This window comes from Stegastes partitus, unplaced genomic scaffold (genome assembly GCF_000690725.1).
Source record: "Stegastes partitus isolate 25-593 unplaced genomic scaffold, Stegastes_partitus-1.0.2 Scaffold2046, whole genome shotgun sequence".
Classification (NCBI taxonomy): domain Eukaryota; kingdom Metazoa; phylum Chordata; class Actinopteri; family Pomacentridae; genus Stegastes; species Stegastes partitus.
Window position 1 is genome coordinate 26,016 of NW_007579777.1, and position 17,138 is coordinate 43,153.

General features: G+C 40.4%; 1 protein-coding gene across 3 annotated transcripts; it reads left to right on the top strand.

Moving 5' to 3' along the window:
- Nucleotides 1-99: 99 nt before the first annotated feature.
- On the top strand, nt 100-17,095 carry gramd1c (GRAM domain containing 1c). 3 transcript variants are annotated; one of them, XM_008303641.1, is made up of 18 exons: nt 100-165; nt 815-926; nt 1,340-1,463; nt 2,768-2,868; nt 3,808-3,903; nt 3,989-4,069; nt 7,297-7,415; nt 7,485-7,641; nt 7,723-7,882; nt 7,974-8,117; nt 8,218-8,336; nt 8,445-8,584; nt 8,671-8,774; nt 9,801-9,971; nt 12,361-12,427; nt 12,650-12,769; nt 13,168-13,273; nt 16,591-17,095. In XM_008303641.1, exons 2-18 carry the CDS (start codon nt 828-830, stop codon nt 16,657-16,659), a joined length of 1,977 nt encoding a protein of 658 aa, XP_008301863.1. In that variant the 5' UTR covers nt 100-165; nt 815-827; the 3' UTR covers nt 16,660-17,095. The 3 variants fall into 3 exon arrangements, with proteins under 3 accessions (XP_008301863.1, XP_008301862.1, XP_008301864.1); XM_008303640.1 differs by lacking the exon at nt 100-165 and having other exon boundaries at nt 728-926; XM_008303642.1 differs by lacking the exons at nt 100-165; nt 815-926; nt 1,340-1,463; ... (1 more) ...; nt 3,808-3,903; nt 3,989-4,069 and adding an exon at nt 6,644-6,790.
- Nucleotides 17,096-17,138: the final 43 nt, after the last annotated feature.

The window sequence follows — 17,138 nt, forward strand, 5'->3', positions numbered from 1 at the left end:
TTGGCCAAATGAGATGCACCTGCAAAGCGCACATTTAACTCATCAGCAGAGCGTGTGAGCCGTGCGGGACGACGGGCTGTTGTTTTGGCTTTTATTTATCTATTTATTTATTAATTTTAACTCGGTCGTAGACGAATCAGGAACCCTGGGTCCACTCCGTGTCAGGTAAGTGACTGACAAGAGTCTTTTTTTTCACCCCCTCTTACGTCAGTTAAGCCGCATGTGGAGATGTGTAGATTAAAGTCGCTCATGCGCTTTTGGCGCCGTGCGTAAAAATCAGGTATTTAGACGCGCGCTTGATAACAGCCTGCAGCTTTTGAAACAAATGATGTTATCAACTTTGGTTTGTTTGACAGGACTCCATATCAGATAATAGTTCCTACCACTCAACTTAATGTAACTACCAACAGAAATAAAGAGAAGGGGTCGCTGTCCGCCTAAAAAAGTTTCGCGTAATGATTAAATCTGTTCTTTTAACGACACATTTTAACCTCGCAATCTGCTCCAGGTTTCTAGAAGGATAATGACGAGTGCATTTAGGTTTCTGTTCTCTGGCACAATCACACGTCCTCTGAAGTTTCCCAGTCAAACCAGTTCTGCTGCAGCCATAATGCCTTACCTTGTGGTGCTGCTGGATCTCCCTGTTTGACATTTCAATCAGGTTCTTAAACTTAGACTCTCACAAGAGCTATTTGTTTCCTCCTGTTTCTGCTTTTGACACCAGTAAAGATGTGAAATTTTGACAATTAGATTTATGTTTAAAGTGAAGTTTGGACAGCTGAAATGATCCCAGCATGTGTTTCTGTGTGAGCAGTGTGTCAGAGCAAATGGACCAGGTATCCAACCGGTCAGGAGTGGGCAGTGATGACATTACAGATGACACCACATCACTGGCGGATTTCAGGTGGTCCTCTGAGGATGAAGATGTAAGACAGACTACAAACTAAACACCCCCTTTGTCCTTGTTGCTATAAAGCTCCTGATGCTCCAAGAAACTGAACATTGAGCATGCATGTATCCTGTTTTAATCGTGAACTTGAACATCTTTCACTGCCCTCTTGTGGCTCAGCTTCATGACACCATATTTCCACCTTTACACAAGTGGGATTACTGTAACATCTCTGATGCAAAGCCCAAAAGGCTAACAATGATGTTTATCATCTGCTCAGACTCACTAGAGATGTTTATTATTCCATCTCTCCATTGTTTAACTTCTGATCAGAATTGGCAGTTTTGCACAGATTATATTTTAATCTTGTTTTTTGCATGAATGTACATTAACTTTCCAAGTCCTGCATTAACATTTCTGTGTCAGTAATGTCCTCATGTCACCCCTCAGAGCTCTGACTATCAGGCACAGTGTCTGGCGGCACCTCAAACTCCTGTGGCCACCTACAAACAAAGGTTTGAGGAGTTCAGGAAGTTGTTCAAAGAGGTGCCCGAATCCGAGAGACTCATAGTGGGTGAGTTTCATTAAGAAAACCTGAAAATGTTGCATTTCTTTTGCTGATTTCATGTTAGAGATTGTGTCATTCGGAATCTTGTACTGTTCAGGGAGGAAAGGGCTATTTATGAAATCCTTACAGGCAGTTGATCCTCGTACAAGCTACCCACTGTTTATTTGTTTATTTAAAAGGATCCCCATTAGTTGACGCCAAGATGTCAGCTAGTCTTCCTGGAGTCCAGACAGTAAAATATCAAAAACAAGCACGACAGACTCAAGTAAAAATATAACAAAAAACAAAAACACACAACAAAAATAATTGAAATAATAATAGAAATACATAGAAAAATACATAGAAGATATTACATAGAAATATATAAAGAATACATGAATTAATATATAATAGAATAATACATAAAAGATAATAAATTTAAACATAAAAATACATAGAAAAAAAACCCTCACAGTGAGTCATGTCTCAAATAACCCAACCTCACTCAATAATGATGAGCAATAATGTTGAGGTGTTTGTAAATTGTGATTCTCAAAAATCTCAGATGAAGAAAAAAAACATCCCCACATCCTGTTGACTTCTTGTAATTTACCCCAAGACGACCCAAATGTAGATTTGAAGGCTGAATCATTGGTTTTTCACATCACTTGTATATTCTGTATCTTCCTGTCTGAAGCATCAGTATTCTGCTGCAGAACACAAACAGGACCATTAAATCCACTTCGCTCTGTAACTCAACAAAATGCAGCTGTCGTATTTTGGAACCAAACATTTTTGCATTCCATTAAAATAAGCAGCTTTTCAGTTAACCACGACACGGTTACTGCAGTAATGGATCTTGGAGTGGCGAATGGAATGGAGTCTGTGTCGTTGAATAGGTTCAAAAAGAAAACTAAAGTACATCTTATGTAATCGTTTTATCCAGGCTCTGAAGGTAGAGAGAGAACAGTCCTCAGCCAGGTTGTTCAAGTTAAAATTTCATGAGTGTCTGTGCTCACTTTTCTCCATGAAAATCAGCTGTAGAGCTTTTCTCTGCAATATTTAAACTTTATTAAAGCAAGAAAAGCACCTGTGTAGCAAATCAAACGAGTACCAGGAGCCTTATTTGAGTCATTTTTGATAAACCACGTCTATTCTCCTAAAAGAAAAAAAAAAAAAAGTAAAAATTGTGCCCTATGGAAAATCGCAGTTTCAATTATTCTTTCCAATTATGCGTGAAAGAAAAGTTGTTAAATCACACTTGTTACACACTTATTTGTCAGGGTGTTTTACTTTTTTCAGCAGCCATATGTGCTTTTATTTTTCCTCAGACTATCCATGCGCCCTTCAGCGGGACATACTCCTTCAGGGACGCCTCTACCTCTCACAGAGCTGGATCTGTTTCTACAGCAATGTGTTTCGGGGTACAAAGGTAAGAAGACTGTAGGGAGGGGAAGGGGAGGATGTACACTGCAGGAGGAACAGCAAAATGCACAAATGTAGTATAAGATTGTATTTTCATATTGGCTGATAATACGCTATTTTATAGAAAATCTAAAATGACAACACAGTCAAATGTATTATGAAGAATTTGTGTGCCACAGTGATTCCCTTAAAAAGGATAGTTCAGTGTTTAACAGGGTAGAACACACATGGGCCATGTTGTAAAGGGAAAATCCACAGTTTTTAATTTAAAAAATCTTGCATTTCTGAGTTACATTTGTTGCCTGGTAGTGAGGGCTTCCTGGCATAACCTTTTACATGCAACACTTTGCAATTGTTGGCTGCAAGGTGGTGCAGCTGGTAGCACTGTTGCCTCACAGCAAAAAGGTCGCTGGTTAGTGTCCCAGTGGGGGCACCCAGGATCTTTCTGTGGGGAGTTTTGCATGTTCTCCCCGTGCAGCGTGGGTTCTCTCCGGGTTCTCACGTCCAAAAAGGTTAATTGGTGATTCTAAATTGTCCGTAGGTGTGAATGTGAGTGTGCTTGGTTGTCTGTCTCTAAGTGTAGCCCTGTAATAGACTGGTGACCTGTCCAGGGTGTTCTCTGCCTTCACCCTAAGTCAGCTGGGATAGACTCCAGCACCTGTGACCCCAGTGAGGATTAAGCAGTGTATAGATAATGGATGGATGGACTTTGCAATTGTGTGCAACAATTACAAAGACAGCTTAGACATTAACAGGTAAAACAACAGATGCACTAATTGCTACACTTGTGGGTCCTTCAGTCAACCGTATTATAACGCAAGCAGGGCTGATTGTTACAATGCAAAAGAGCTCCAGTGTGCAGGGAGACCTGACAGTGAGATTTCTGTGAAAGCTTTCTTTGGAAAGCGTGCACCGTAACCTTTTCCTTTTTTTTTTTTTTTTGCAGATCACACTGACTCTTAAAGACGTCACAAATATGACGAGGGAGAAAATGGCTCGGCTGATTCCCAACTCCATCCAGATCCACACGAGTACAGAGAAGGTATTTGTGTCGAAGAGCACCAATTAAGAACCTCTTTCACGTCTGATCACTACAAATCAATCTCTTTTTGTATTTTCACTCGCAGTTCTTCTTCACTTCCTTCTCAGCAAGAGAGAAAAGCTACCAGGGTGTTTTCCGAATCTGGCAAAACACACTGATGGACAAGGTAAGGCCCAGCTCCCCTCACTTGGTGTTACCACCGAACACACGTTTGCCAAACTTCACTCCTCGGTACAATGTTCATGCTCCATGTAGGGGTAACTATCACTCAGTCGTCCCTCTTTTAAACCTTTGTCACACATGTAAATTAAAGATCTTCCCACAGGATCATTTCACATCAGTCACAAACAACAGCATAGACTTTTCTGTTACTCTAAACCTTCACTGCTGCACCATGAATCCTCCCAAAACAGCAGCAGGTCTGTGGCTTTAACCTGTTTATTCGCAACACTTATCTCATCAGTCCAGAGTACACGTTCCGCTGCCTCGGCCACAGACCGTCTCACATTGAGGTTATCAGTGCTGCTCTGCTGTATTGCACGTAGGGTAAAGATCTGCATGACATACAACAGCAGGGTTTGCTCACAAGTCCAACAGACACACACTTTTGTTTATTATTCCAAATACTGAGGGTCCCTATTTGGACTTTACATACACTGTAAAAAAAAAAAAAAAAAAAAATCAGTAGTTTTTTCCTTTTTTCATTTTACAGATTTTCTTTTTCTTCGGTATTTTCAAAACGCACAAAATATTAATAAAATTGCAAAAACAGTGAATTCACACATCTCATGTTAGGTAACATTTTAAATCCGTAACTGAATAAACAGAAAGTTTCAATTTCACAAATATTTCTTTTATATTTAACAGATGAAACTAGGAACAAGTTTAGTACTGCAATTATATTTCTAAAATTTGATAAAATTAATGATACAACCAGAAAAACAAATGGTTCTGTAATTTTACATCGATTTGTTTGTTAAATAAGAGAAATGCTGAATTAATGTGTTTTCATCAGTCTATGGTATCTGTAAGCACTGATGATCAGTTACCAAAAAAAATATATAATCATACACAGAGTATAATGTAAATTTATGCTTGGAAATTATTATTTTTTAATTATGGTTATTTTATGTTATTTCACAGTATTTCTTTGTCGCCAAAATATTACCAGATTTTTACAGTATTTGTTTTACAGTGTATGGTTAAAAATGAACCCACTTAAACTCAGGTTTCACTTTTAACCCACTTGTTTGTAGTCTGCAGTGAAAGTAAACACAAGAAAAATCCACCAGAGCAGCCACATTTTCCGAAGCAACCACAGAATCAATCACGTGTGCTAAAAAGTGCTCATGCAAACCCTGCATACAGGTAAAATATACTAAACTGTAATTGCACGTGATGTGTTTAATGAGAGTTGAAGCACTTGAAAGGTTTGTGGAAAAGGTGACAGCTTTCAAAATGTAAGTGTAGTTGTTGAAAATTTTGAAAATGCAAACAGTTAAAGTGTCCATTAGTGTGTCGGGACTGAAAGCAATTAAAGAGAACAAATTGAAAATATGCAAACTGTAAAATGACGTATAGCAGCTAAAATGTCAGTCCATTGAACATTAAAAAGTGAACAAATGCAATAATCTCATGTTAAAATTAAGTCTAGAAAATGAATGTTCATTATGGAAACAACTGAAAGCACTTGAAACTAAATGATAAATGAAACTTCAGCTAAGTGGTGACAGCAGTTTAAATACTTCATGCTGTCAGTTTGAGATTAAAAAGATGTCAGCTGAAGAGCATTTGCTGAAAACGTTTTAAAAATGTATTTGCAAATTTAAGCATTGTTGGCTTGTAGTACCAAGATTTGAAAGAGTAATGACTGAAAGCAGGTCAGCTGGAGAGGAAGGCATGCAGCCATCTGAAATGTCAGTGCATGAGTGGATCCTGAAAGCAGTCATTTTGAAATATGAAAAGAAACTCTGGACAGCTCCTGATATCTTTTTATTTTTTTTGAGAAACTGATTGTTTCAAGGTTTACCAAAATCCAGGTAAGGCATGACGGACAATGGTAACTGTTTATTTTGAGTTAATCACAGAATGTGTGTGAATTTCATGAAAATCTTGAAGATTAAAGCTTCAAAAATGTTTTAAGTTGATATATTGAAGCCACGTGTCAATAGATGAGCAGGAGAATGATGACACTTGATGTTTCTGTCACATCTTTGCACTGAAATAAAAAAACAACTATAAATATATAGACAATATTACCCTGATACAGAGCACAGAACATAATTCACCACTAAAATGACCTGTATTTGGATGAAAACCCAGCAGCAGCCGCGTGCTTTCCTTCTCTGTCAGCGCTGATGATGATGATAAACGACTGTCAGTTTGGACTTCAACCTTTTCATTTGATCTCCGCCTATAGCTGCTGGAGCTGCTCGACTATTTTGGCACATAGGCACCATGGCAGCCTTCCCACAGCGGGTGGCTCTGCAGGGATCTGGAGCATAAACACCTGCCTAAAAAAATACACGTAAAGTTCAACGACCTCTCCAGGTGTGGCCACGAGGGCTCATTTGCATTGACGAGCTGCCTCTCTGCGCACTTGACGCTCCGCTTTTGCGTCGGAGCTGAAACCGTTTTCAGTCGAATCGCATCTAAACAAAGCAGCTTCTCCGTGTGAACTGTCGGTGAACCGGACTGCCGACAGGTAGAACGACCTTTTACTTACCTTTTTTAATCGGCGTGAATCTGGGCGGTGCGTCATTACGCAGCTGGACTCGCTCTCATACAGGACTTCCTGAATGTGAGTTGCGCGGTGCGTCCAGGTTCCAGATCGCAGTGTTTGACAGCCAGTTGAAGCTCACAGCTGCTGGGACATATCCTCTAACATGTAAGTAAATCCTGGGTGGCCAGAACTTTTAACTTTCTCTCGGTCTTAGATGAAACGCTGTGCGCTCACGTGTTGCCAAGAAAAATCCCGTGGAACTAAATAGGCCTAAAATAACACATTTTTAAAAATCGGTTTCCTCCACTTGGAGATTGTTTTTGTGGACCTGCATTGTGTAAAAACCTGAATGTCCTGCTTGTTTCCTCAGGACACCTTCAGCCTAGTCATGTGCTAATTGAGTTTTGTCTTATTTTTGGTGCTGGTTCTAAGCTTGAACCGGCTTTCAAGGGTTAAAACAGAAATGTAAGATAAGTAAGCAGTGGAGGGTGACAGTAAGGTTGTTTGTCACCCATGGAGATAAGGCTGTGGACGTGTTTCCAGGTTACCTGCTTGAGGATTTTGAATTGGCTTACTTTCACAATATGGTTCCAAAGAGAATCTTATTGTGAAATAGGAGACTTGTGCAGATTTCAAACAAGCCTTGTGGTTTATGATTCCTCTTCTTTCAGCCTCTTACCAGCGTGGAGTTATGGCAGATGGTTAAACAGCATTATGGGTCTGATTTGGGTCTGAGCCATGAGGAAATGGAGAGCTTACAGATGACAGCAGAATCCAGCATGCAGAACAGGTGAGCATCTGCACCCCACACATGATTTAAAGTTTTAGAACGTCTCATCACCTGCTTGTTTCTCTGCAGCCTGACAACGAGGCCTGGAGGTGATGACGCTCCAGGCAGACTAGAGCGTCCCCCCATCCTTCGCCTCCCCGGGATGGAGCAGGGACCCCTAGAGGCCTCCACGCCCCAGGGAGAGGACCTGCCTTCTCCTATCGGCTCACAGACCTCAGCCAACATGGTATTCAAAACAGCATTTTTCTAACATTGCAGTGATTTGTGCATGTTTGGATCATTTTATAGCGGTTTGTCCTTCCTGCAGGACGACTCTCGTAGCACCCCGTCTCAGCGGCGCAGTCCTGTCCCCTCGCTGGACCGCCTCGCCCCCGAACGGGTCTCCAAGCGCTCCACGCTTTCTCTGGACCTCAACGCCAACGAGAACGGCGCGTCCGAGCAGAGTGGCTCAGAAAGCATCGAGGAAGGTAACAGGACACAACTCTGAGAGCATCTCTGTTTTGCATTTTTGTGGTTTAACATTTTCATCTACCCCCTTTTTTTTTTTTACCTCATCAGTGGAGGAGCGAGTCGGGCCTTCCCAGGTGCCGGGTCGGCTGTATCTGAACAAGGTTTTCCACATCAGCGCTACCAAAATGTTTGAGCTGCTCTTCACCGACTCCGGCTTCATCCGCAGGTTCATGAACGTCCGCAAGATAACCAGTAAGTCTTTCTGTTCTTTGTCAGCCACAAATTATTCATCACTTCTAGCTGATAAAATCTCTGGTGTGCAATATTCAACGTTGCCTTTTGTGTTTATCAGATGCCAGCTTTACTCCTTGGCAAAAAGACGCGTCTGGAAACATGAAGCGGAGTCTGAACTACACAATAACCATCAGCAACCCCCTGATCGGGAAGTTCTCCACTGCTACGGAGCACCAGGTGTGTTTACATCTGCGTGTATTTGCTGTTCACACTTGAATGGGTGAACAAATATGTTTTTGTGTGAATTATGGCTCAAAGGCTATTTGTACTTGAATTATGCTGCAGACGCTGTACAAAGAATCCAGGGATGGACATTACCTTGTTGACTCAGAGGTGTATACTCATGACGTCCCCTACCACGACTACTTCTACACTCAGAACCACTACAGCATCAAAAGTAACTCGAAGCGGAAGTGCCGCCTAAGGTAAAGCGTTATTATATCAATTTTTCTGTTGACTTTTATATTCATTCTGTTTGCCTTAAAATGTAACGCTGCTCTTGTGCTGCCAGGGTTTACACTGATGTGAAGTACAAGAAGCAGCCATGGGGCCTGATCAAGTCCTTTATTACCAAAAACTCCTGGAGTGGAATAGAGGATTATTTCAGACAGCTGGGTGAGTAGAAAGCCTCGTCTGTGCGCTGTGGAGGCAGAGGAAAGCACTTCCTTGTCTTCTGCCCTTAGCTTGTGATTCATTTTTTATCGCTGATCTGATATGAACTAGTTGCTACAACACGCATCGGCTCTGCAGCAGTTAATCATATTACTGCCACGAGAGGGAGGAAGGGAATGTAAAGGGCAACACTGCCAGCCTGTTTTAGACTGAAGTCACTGTTGTCGGCTCTTTTAAAACCCCTATATCATGTCCCTGTTCAGCAAATTAAAGAATCTACCAGCTCGAAACACTGCAAAGATGGTTCATTCTACCATGACTCCTGGCTTTAGCTGTGTTTTAAACTGGCTGTTTACGTGTCTGTAACTATAAATACAGTCGAGCTGCTCCTGTCCACGCCTCCTTCAGTAAGAAGACCCTCTCTGCATCTTATTGCAAAGCGTTTGACCGCACAGCATCCGATGTAGATGCGAGGGAGTGTGTGAGACCAGGACTTCCTATTGCCGATAACTTTCTCTCTGATCATTTTACATGGAAATATCCCCAAACTCACTGCATAGTCTTCAACTCATGCATTTGGTGAGTTTGTCAGATGACATTGTGGTTTTAATAACGGCTTAGCAGTGCAGAGCAGCTGCTTGGAAATGACTCAAGTGACTTCCCGTTAACATGTAGTTACTATTTCAGTTGATATTTTGTGCTTGTTCTGACGTCTGACAACAGAAACAGAAAAATATGTAAATGAGAACAGCTTTATTGGGTATTCACCTGAGAGACACAAACAGGTGTAAAAACGTCTTGAGTTTGAGGGTAATATTAAAACACTTTTTTTCCTTTTTTATTGGTTTCAAATTGGTATTAGTTTATATATGAAACCTGAACAACCATAGACATTTCTAATTTCTGTTTAGTTGCCCATGAAGCAGATGTTTCTTTTACCACAACTGTCACTAGAACATGGTGTTTTTGCTGTTAACTCACCCGTTTCTGCCCTATATTTGTTCATGGCCCTGTGATGACACTATACAGAGGCAGAACTTCTGGAGGAGGAAGCAGAGATCAACCAAGGAGGGGGAGAGTTGGGGAAGATTGGTGGACTCCGGAGGAGGAGGCGGACTTACAGCCGAACTCTACCGGAGCACATAAAGCCCAGCAAGCAGTACGGCCAGGACCCTGAACAGCACCGAGACAGCAACATGGGTACTGACTGCTTCAAATGATGGCTTTAAAGGAATAGATTGATGTTTTCACATCTTCACTTTCTTGCAGAGAGTTTGTAGAGAAAATAGATATTCCTGTTATTTCTGTAAATATGTTAAATGTGAAACTACAACCAGGAGGCTTTGCATGCCTGGGGGCAGAGGGGAAAAACTAGGTTGTTACAAAATAGAAATGCACTATTTGTGAACTTCACATGCCACATCCTTTATTGCTTGGTCTGTAAAAAAAAAAAAAGAAGAAAAAAGTACACAATAGGAAGTCACTCTGGCAGGCCAACAAATAGTTGTGGACGTAATGCCCTATTTGGAAACCATTTGTAGTTCTTACACTTTGCTGCTGTACGAATTTAACAAGATGTGACATGTTAAATAGTGAATCTAAGAACACATGGATTTAGTTACTTGCAGACTTTTAGCCTTAATGCTAAGCTAAGCTCATTTACTCCTGGCTTCAGCATCAATTTCTTTATCTCTCATCAAAAAGTCAAGTAAACACATTTCAAGCTAAAATGTGGGTCTTCAAAAAAAAAAAAAAAGAAAAGCAGTAACATAAAGGCTACATAGCTGAGATTTGAGCATCAGTGTAATAACCAGTGGCGGCTCGTTGATACAGGGCCGCCCCACTACTAATGACCAGATTAAAAGTAGTTATCAAACACAATATTAAATTTGACTTAACTATAACAAAATGATTAAAAAAATAGTAATACCATTCATTTTCTTTTGCCATATTAACAATATTTGTATTATTAACAGATTCATAATTAGTCTGCACTGCGTGTTTACTAATTTATACTTCCTGGATGCGGGGTGCGGCCACCTGAGTGTGTATGTAGCTCGAAAAACTTTTTGTGATCATGTGACCTCGGCACAGACTCTGATTGGCAGCTACAGTATTTCTCATGGGGCACAGCTCGGTGCGTCCCAGACCCGTCCACTTTTGCTGCAAGCCAATTAATTTAGTCTTTATTTGCTTTTGTCTTCTGTGGTTGGATATTAAAACTGTCCTTTGACATACATTAAATACATATCTAACAGTCACACGGCCTTTCCCGTCGCTCTTCTATTAGCTGACAGCTACTCTCATGACGGCTTAATGCATTGTCCATGTGTCAATGGAGAAAAGGCTGCTCACAGAGATGAGTGACTTCAACCAAAAAGTAAAAGAGAAGCTTGCTGAGCAGAAATCGAGAAGAGCCAAGTTTTTTTCTAAATAGCTCCAGACTGCATTTGCGACCTTCTTTTTGAGAATGTGAATTGATGAGCACGATGATCATGAAGCTGTATTAGTGTCGCTGTAACCGGCACAGGAAGCTGCTGTGTGGACCACAGTGGTGGAAAGCAGAACTTTCATGACTTTGGTGTCCTGTGGTATTTACACTTACAAATGAGGTCTTCTCATGAAAAACAGAGCGCGCCTGCATTTGCTGTTTTTCCGCTCATAGAAAAGACCGCGTGTAGAATATATATATATCTGGGTTTAACCTCAGACAAATCTGACATGAGAATGGCCTAGATTATTATTTTTAAAGTCATTTTGGTCACACACCTGTCAGAGCAAACCACAGCCACCAGACAGCAGCTACCGCAGCCTGCTATGTGGGGCGTTTAGGGAGCATCAGTAAATCATAGCGTTCAGAAAGTCATATGTTTTCCCTTTGACCAGGTGGGAGGTGCAACAAAATGAGAAAGTGGGTCGCACCGGTGCTACCAGTGAAAAAGTTAATCTGGAACCCTGAATAGAGGGTTTTTAAAAAAAAATGTATTTTTATTATTTATGTTTGTTTTGAGTTTGTACAGATCCTGTAAATATTGATGAAAGGTAAATGTATGGTTTTGAAATTTAGTTCTGGTCAGTCTCAATAATGTTAAATTAGATTCTGATTAAAATATCCTCCAAAGGTAGAAAATTTGCATTCCTGTAAATAGTTGTGCCTGATGTTACTCATATTCATATATACAAATTTTTAGTAATGCCTGTGTGTTTAAATGAGTTGATTGTCTACTGTTTTCATTGTAATATGGCAGACATATAGATTTTACACAATGCTTCCAGGCTGACTTGCTCTGTATTTGTCACAGCTGCTGCTGTGCTTCGACAGCAAGAAGAAATTGTCAGAGCTGTTTAAATTGCTAGAAAATCACAGTAGGTGGAGTTATGTCACTGTCATATTAGGTTACACACCCAGAAAAGCACATTGTTTATATCTCAGGACTGTTGCAAAACACCAATGTCACTGAGAGGAAATCTGTAGGAACCCAAAAAAAAAGTTAACTAAAGCTTTCATCTGCAGCCGTTGGTTGTGTTTTCAAACTGCAGCATGATTTTATAAATCTGTCATGTATTGATCTGCCCTGTGTTATTTCAGGCCCCATAGAAATGAAAGGCCCCTACAGATGGAACATGACTACGATAGTGGCCGGGATGAGTGTGATGTAAGTTGGGAAACACGTTTGTGCAATGTTGTGGTTTGTACTGTGTCTACGGAATGTAAAAAAAAAAATTGTACTCTCAAGCTACTGCTTTGGCAAGAAAGCAAATAATTACATTTAAATGTTGTAGTTTCTGGTGTCTACAAAGTTCATCTAAACCTCTGCCTTCCCTTTTCTGCTATCTCCAGCAGTCAGTTTAAACTCGGTGTTTCCTGTCTTTCTCAGTTTGCTGATTCTGGCGATGCTGAATCTGGGCCTGTTTTTTAAGCTGTGGGCCATGGAGGACGTAGCCCACCGCATGTATCTGACCACAAAGCACCGGCTGAGGGAGAGGAGCCAGGCCAGGTCAGATAACTTTCTGCTGCTACTCCACAACCTGCTTATTTCTGTGTATTGTTCGTGCTTAGCTGCTGTATACGTGGTTGCCATGATCACCCAGAAAGCAGAAGTCTTGATGTGGGTGGACAGGGGGAAGGGGTATGTTTTTCTCCACACTTTTTTTTTATTTTTTATTTTGAACAGCCCACATACGACAGAGAGAGCTCTTGTGTTAATGACTCACGGTGCTGAAACTGCCTGTTTGTCTGCTTCAGTGAATGTGCTTATATAAGTGACATCTTACATCAGCCGCCTTCGTATGTTTTCTTCACTTTGTTCTCTGTTTCTGCTGCCTTCACGTAGCAAAAGTAAATATGTTAATGTGCACATATGAACAGTTTCTCTCCTTCTCTGTTGTGTGACAGTTTGGCCCCCGAGTATGGTCCCCAACAGGCACCGGCGTACAGAACCAGAGAGGAGATGCACATGCTGAAAACTGTGCTGCAGGACTCCATTAACCTTTTAGAACAGGTAGGTCGTTTAAGCTGGAAATGCACGACAGAAAGTCTGACTGTAAATCAAATTTGGCCGTGATTGTAGAAGTGGTGCACTTTAAATCGATTAGGCCTCTGAGCAGTTGTAATATCTGATTTCTGGGACTTGAATGGTCAGAGGTCAGTTGTTAAATGTACTATGCTCTGTCTTTTCACAGTTAGCGTTTAGTTTTATAGTTTGCTCCTGGTTTACGGGTTTCTCATTGTACAGAATGCACACCCAGTAAGTCGAACAACTCTTTTTAGACTTTAGGTTGAGCAGGTTAAATCAGGAAATAGACTTATTAGGTAGATGCTAATTGATACAAGGGCTGAACAAATCAATATCAAAATCAAATTCAAATTGCAATTGGCAGCGATTTAGGATGCATTGTTCAGCATCTTTGATCCTGGGTAATAATAACCTGCTCTACACATTTACTGTGTCAGAGACTGTTTATAGAAAGATCACATTTTTTTCTTTATGTATTTAGCTTAGCATTCACAGTATTTGCGATAATTATATTATGTTGGAACAATATGCGAAAGAATAAGTCCATGTTGGAAGCTACCAAGTCCTTATCCTTGCTTTAGACAATAAAACGGTTCATATTTTGATGGTATCTCATGTGGTAATGCTCCATCATGTTTTAAATCTGTTACACAGTGAATATTGAACTGAAGCTTTACTGTAAAACCTGCAAATCATATGTGCATCTAAATTTGTTCAGCCCTGATTAATGCTATTCTTAAATGCAAACAGGAAAATGGATGTTTTACACTTGGCTGCATGTACAGATTAAGCAAATGACACATAACTTGTTAATTAGTGAGCATTACGAGGCGGGTTTATTCCCTTTGGACTGTTTCTAGTCTGAGCTGAGCTCCACATCTAACATGAGAGCGATGTCAGCTTTTCTTATCTAATTGTGCTCTTTGAAAGGATGACTGTGTTGAAGTCGACTGCAAATTAGATTAGAAATAAGTTCAAGGTTAACTTTATTGTGTCACACGAGGAACAAGGACAAAAGATAACAAACGAATGCAGGAAATAGAAATACATAAAAAACACCAATGTTTCAGAGTCGAGCAAAGACGGTGCTAATTTCCAGTATGCATATTTATAGCACGAGGAATGAAAGAGATATGGAATCTCTAATTATGCCCTCCACACAAAGGCTGCTTTACAAGTCGCACACTTCATCTGTTATGTCCTACAGCTGCCCTCACAAAGCACATACTGCTGCATGCACACAACTGAGACATACTACTTGGTCACAATACTGTGCCTGAGACTTTGACTGTCTCGCTCATAAATCTGTCACAGTCTGCAGTGTGAAATGAGCTGTCATCTGTTTGTGCATTCTTGGAGGCTCGAGCGTGTTTATACTTGCATGAGACACCGTTGTGTAAGTGATGTAACCGTGTAGAGGATTGTGGGTCAGAATGGCCTGAAAAATATGCTGGCTTGCATACAGCTAACTCCAACTGAAGGTTGTAGGACATCCGGGTATTTTTGACATTCTATGTATTGGGACAAACTACATCTTTTTCCAGCATGCTGTAGCAGTGACGTGAGGTTTATTTGTTTGTTTGTTTACTTAAAAGGATCCCCATTGACGCCAAGACGTCAGCTAGTCTTCTTGGGGTCCAGACAATAAAATATCAAAAACAAGCATTCCAGTCTCAAGTAAAAATAGAATAAATAACAACAACAATAAAGACACACAACAAGAATAAACAAAATAATAATAGAAATACATAGGAACATATGTCCAAAATAATACATAGAAGTATATAAAGATAATACACAGACTAATTAAGGTGAGGTTCATGGCTGGTGAGGCACTGACTTCATCAGAATCAGATTTACAAATATATGCACTCTACAGAGTAACTTATGTGCCATTAGATTGGCAGCAGTTTATGGGTTATGTTTCATATCTGCATTCTTTACACATACAAACTGTAACCCACTAAACGTACATTTCATTAAAAAAACCAAAACAACAAAAGAAAACGTTATTGCGGTCATATCTTTACTTATAAATAAAGTCCATGGCTCCTTCTGGACAAAAATATCTGTTACTTTTTTGTAAGCTTGCTGTCACTTAGCCTGTAGCTGCAGAGTCACCAGAAGAACATCTGGGATCAAGAGCGCCCCCTGCCATGAGGCGAGAGAACTGCTTGCCTCACCTAGAACCTCTTCTCAGCTGTTTTATGATCGCTCAACACACAAAACACGTCACACACATACAGTCAGTGACAAAAAAAACAAAACACTGTACATTATATACATCAGCTAAACTATGGAAATTCAGGTCATATATTAAATTTGTTTTTAACCTGTTATTGGTGACATACAGACAGCAACACACTCTCCTTGCATGGCAGCCAGTGCAGGTAGCGAGGGATTGTGCAATTCAAGGTGAGGCTCAGCTCGCTTCTCTTCTAAGCATTTTATTTATTTTTGTTTACTAACCTTTATTTAACAAGGAGAAATCCCATTGAGATTAACAACCTCTTTTGCAAGGGAGTCCTGGCCGAGATAGGCAGCAGCAAATACAAAACACAGTTACAAAATTACAGTTAAAACATTATTAAAACAATCAAAATAAAATAAAATAAAAAAAAAATTACAAGCAAGTTATGAAAAACAAGTGCATGTTGTGGAGTGGGCCTCAGGAACTCGCAGTTTGGATTTAAAAGCACTCAATGAGATTAACTCGGTTAGTTTCCAGTTGTTCTGCAACATATTCCATGCAACAGGTGCAGAGTTTTTACCCAATGCATTACGGACATATGGAACAGAAAGCATCAAATGATCTTGTGAACGGAGACGGCAAAGATCAGCATTTTCTGTGCAGTTAAAGAACAAATGTAGGTGGGCAGTCGTCCAAGTATTGCCTCGTACATGACAGTATACAAATGACAGATCCTTCAGGTGGCAACAGCAGGCTGTCCCACCCAATATTTAAATGGGAAATTGTGCAAATTCAGTGATTTTTGAATTAAAAAAAAGAATCAAAATTGGTGTCGCTAAATGGAAAAAATTACTTTATAGTACAAATCATTGGATAAATAGGACCATTTGCTTTTTTTCTCATTATATATAGATATTTTTTTCCCTGACAGCACGTCACTGCTATATAGTATGTTCGTATGTGTAATTTAATAATGAGTCTGAACAAGACATAAGTGTTGTTTCCTGTTTTACAACCAGCACGAATCCATCACACCAATGCATACCTCCACCTTTTTAAAAGCCTAAAGCAGGTGTTCAAGCTGCTGAGTCAGTTCTTCTTCTCCTCACAGCTCCGCAGCTCTCTGGTGGTTCTCCAGCAGAACTTTGCTTTGGCCAATCGAACAGCAGCACCGCAGTGATGCAACCACACCTGGGGACTACAGAGCACCTGCTCCCAACCCTGTGGAGGGAGAAGAAAAAAAAAAAGGACTGCAGCACTGAACTGCCTCAAAGGAAATCTCCGATGTCCACAGGATGTTGCCATGTAGACGTCCCCAGACCCCTGACGTGTTGCCGGGGGGTTCACTCGTTCCAAAGCTTGTGGAGAGGCATCAGGTGCCAGGATGTTTGTAGAGCTGCACACTGTCTGCTGGGAGGACATCAGAGGAGCAGCGGGTTTAGATTTCTGTTGGGTGCTACTGTCAGCTCCCACAGCTGGATTCTTTTTCCACTCTTTTCTTAGACAGCGGCATTGGATTTCCTTTTTAATGAGCCTTGTGTCACATGAAGTACACTATTGTAGATACTTTTACTTTTTGGTTTAATCGGGGAAAAGGAAACAAAAATAATTAAAAAAAAAAAAACCCGCAATAAAATTTTGCAAAAAATTTAAATTTTG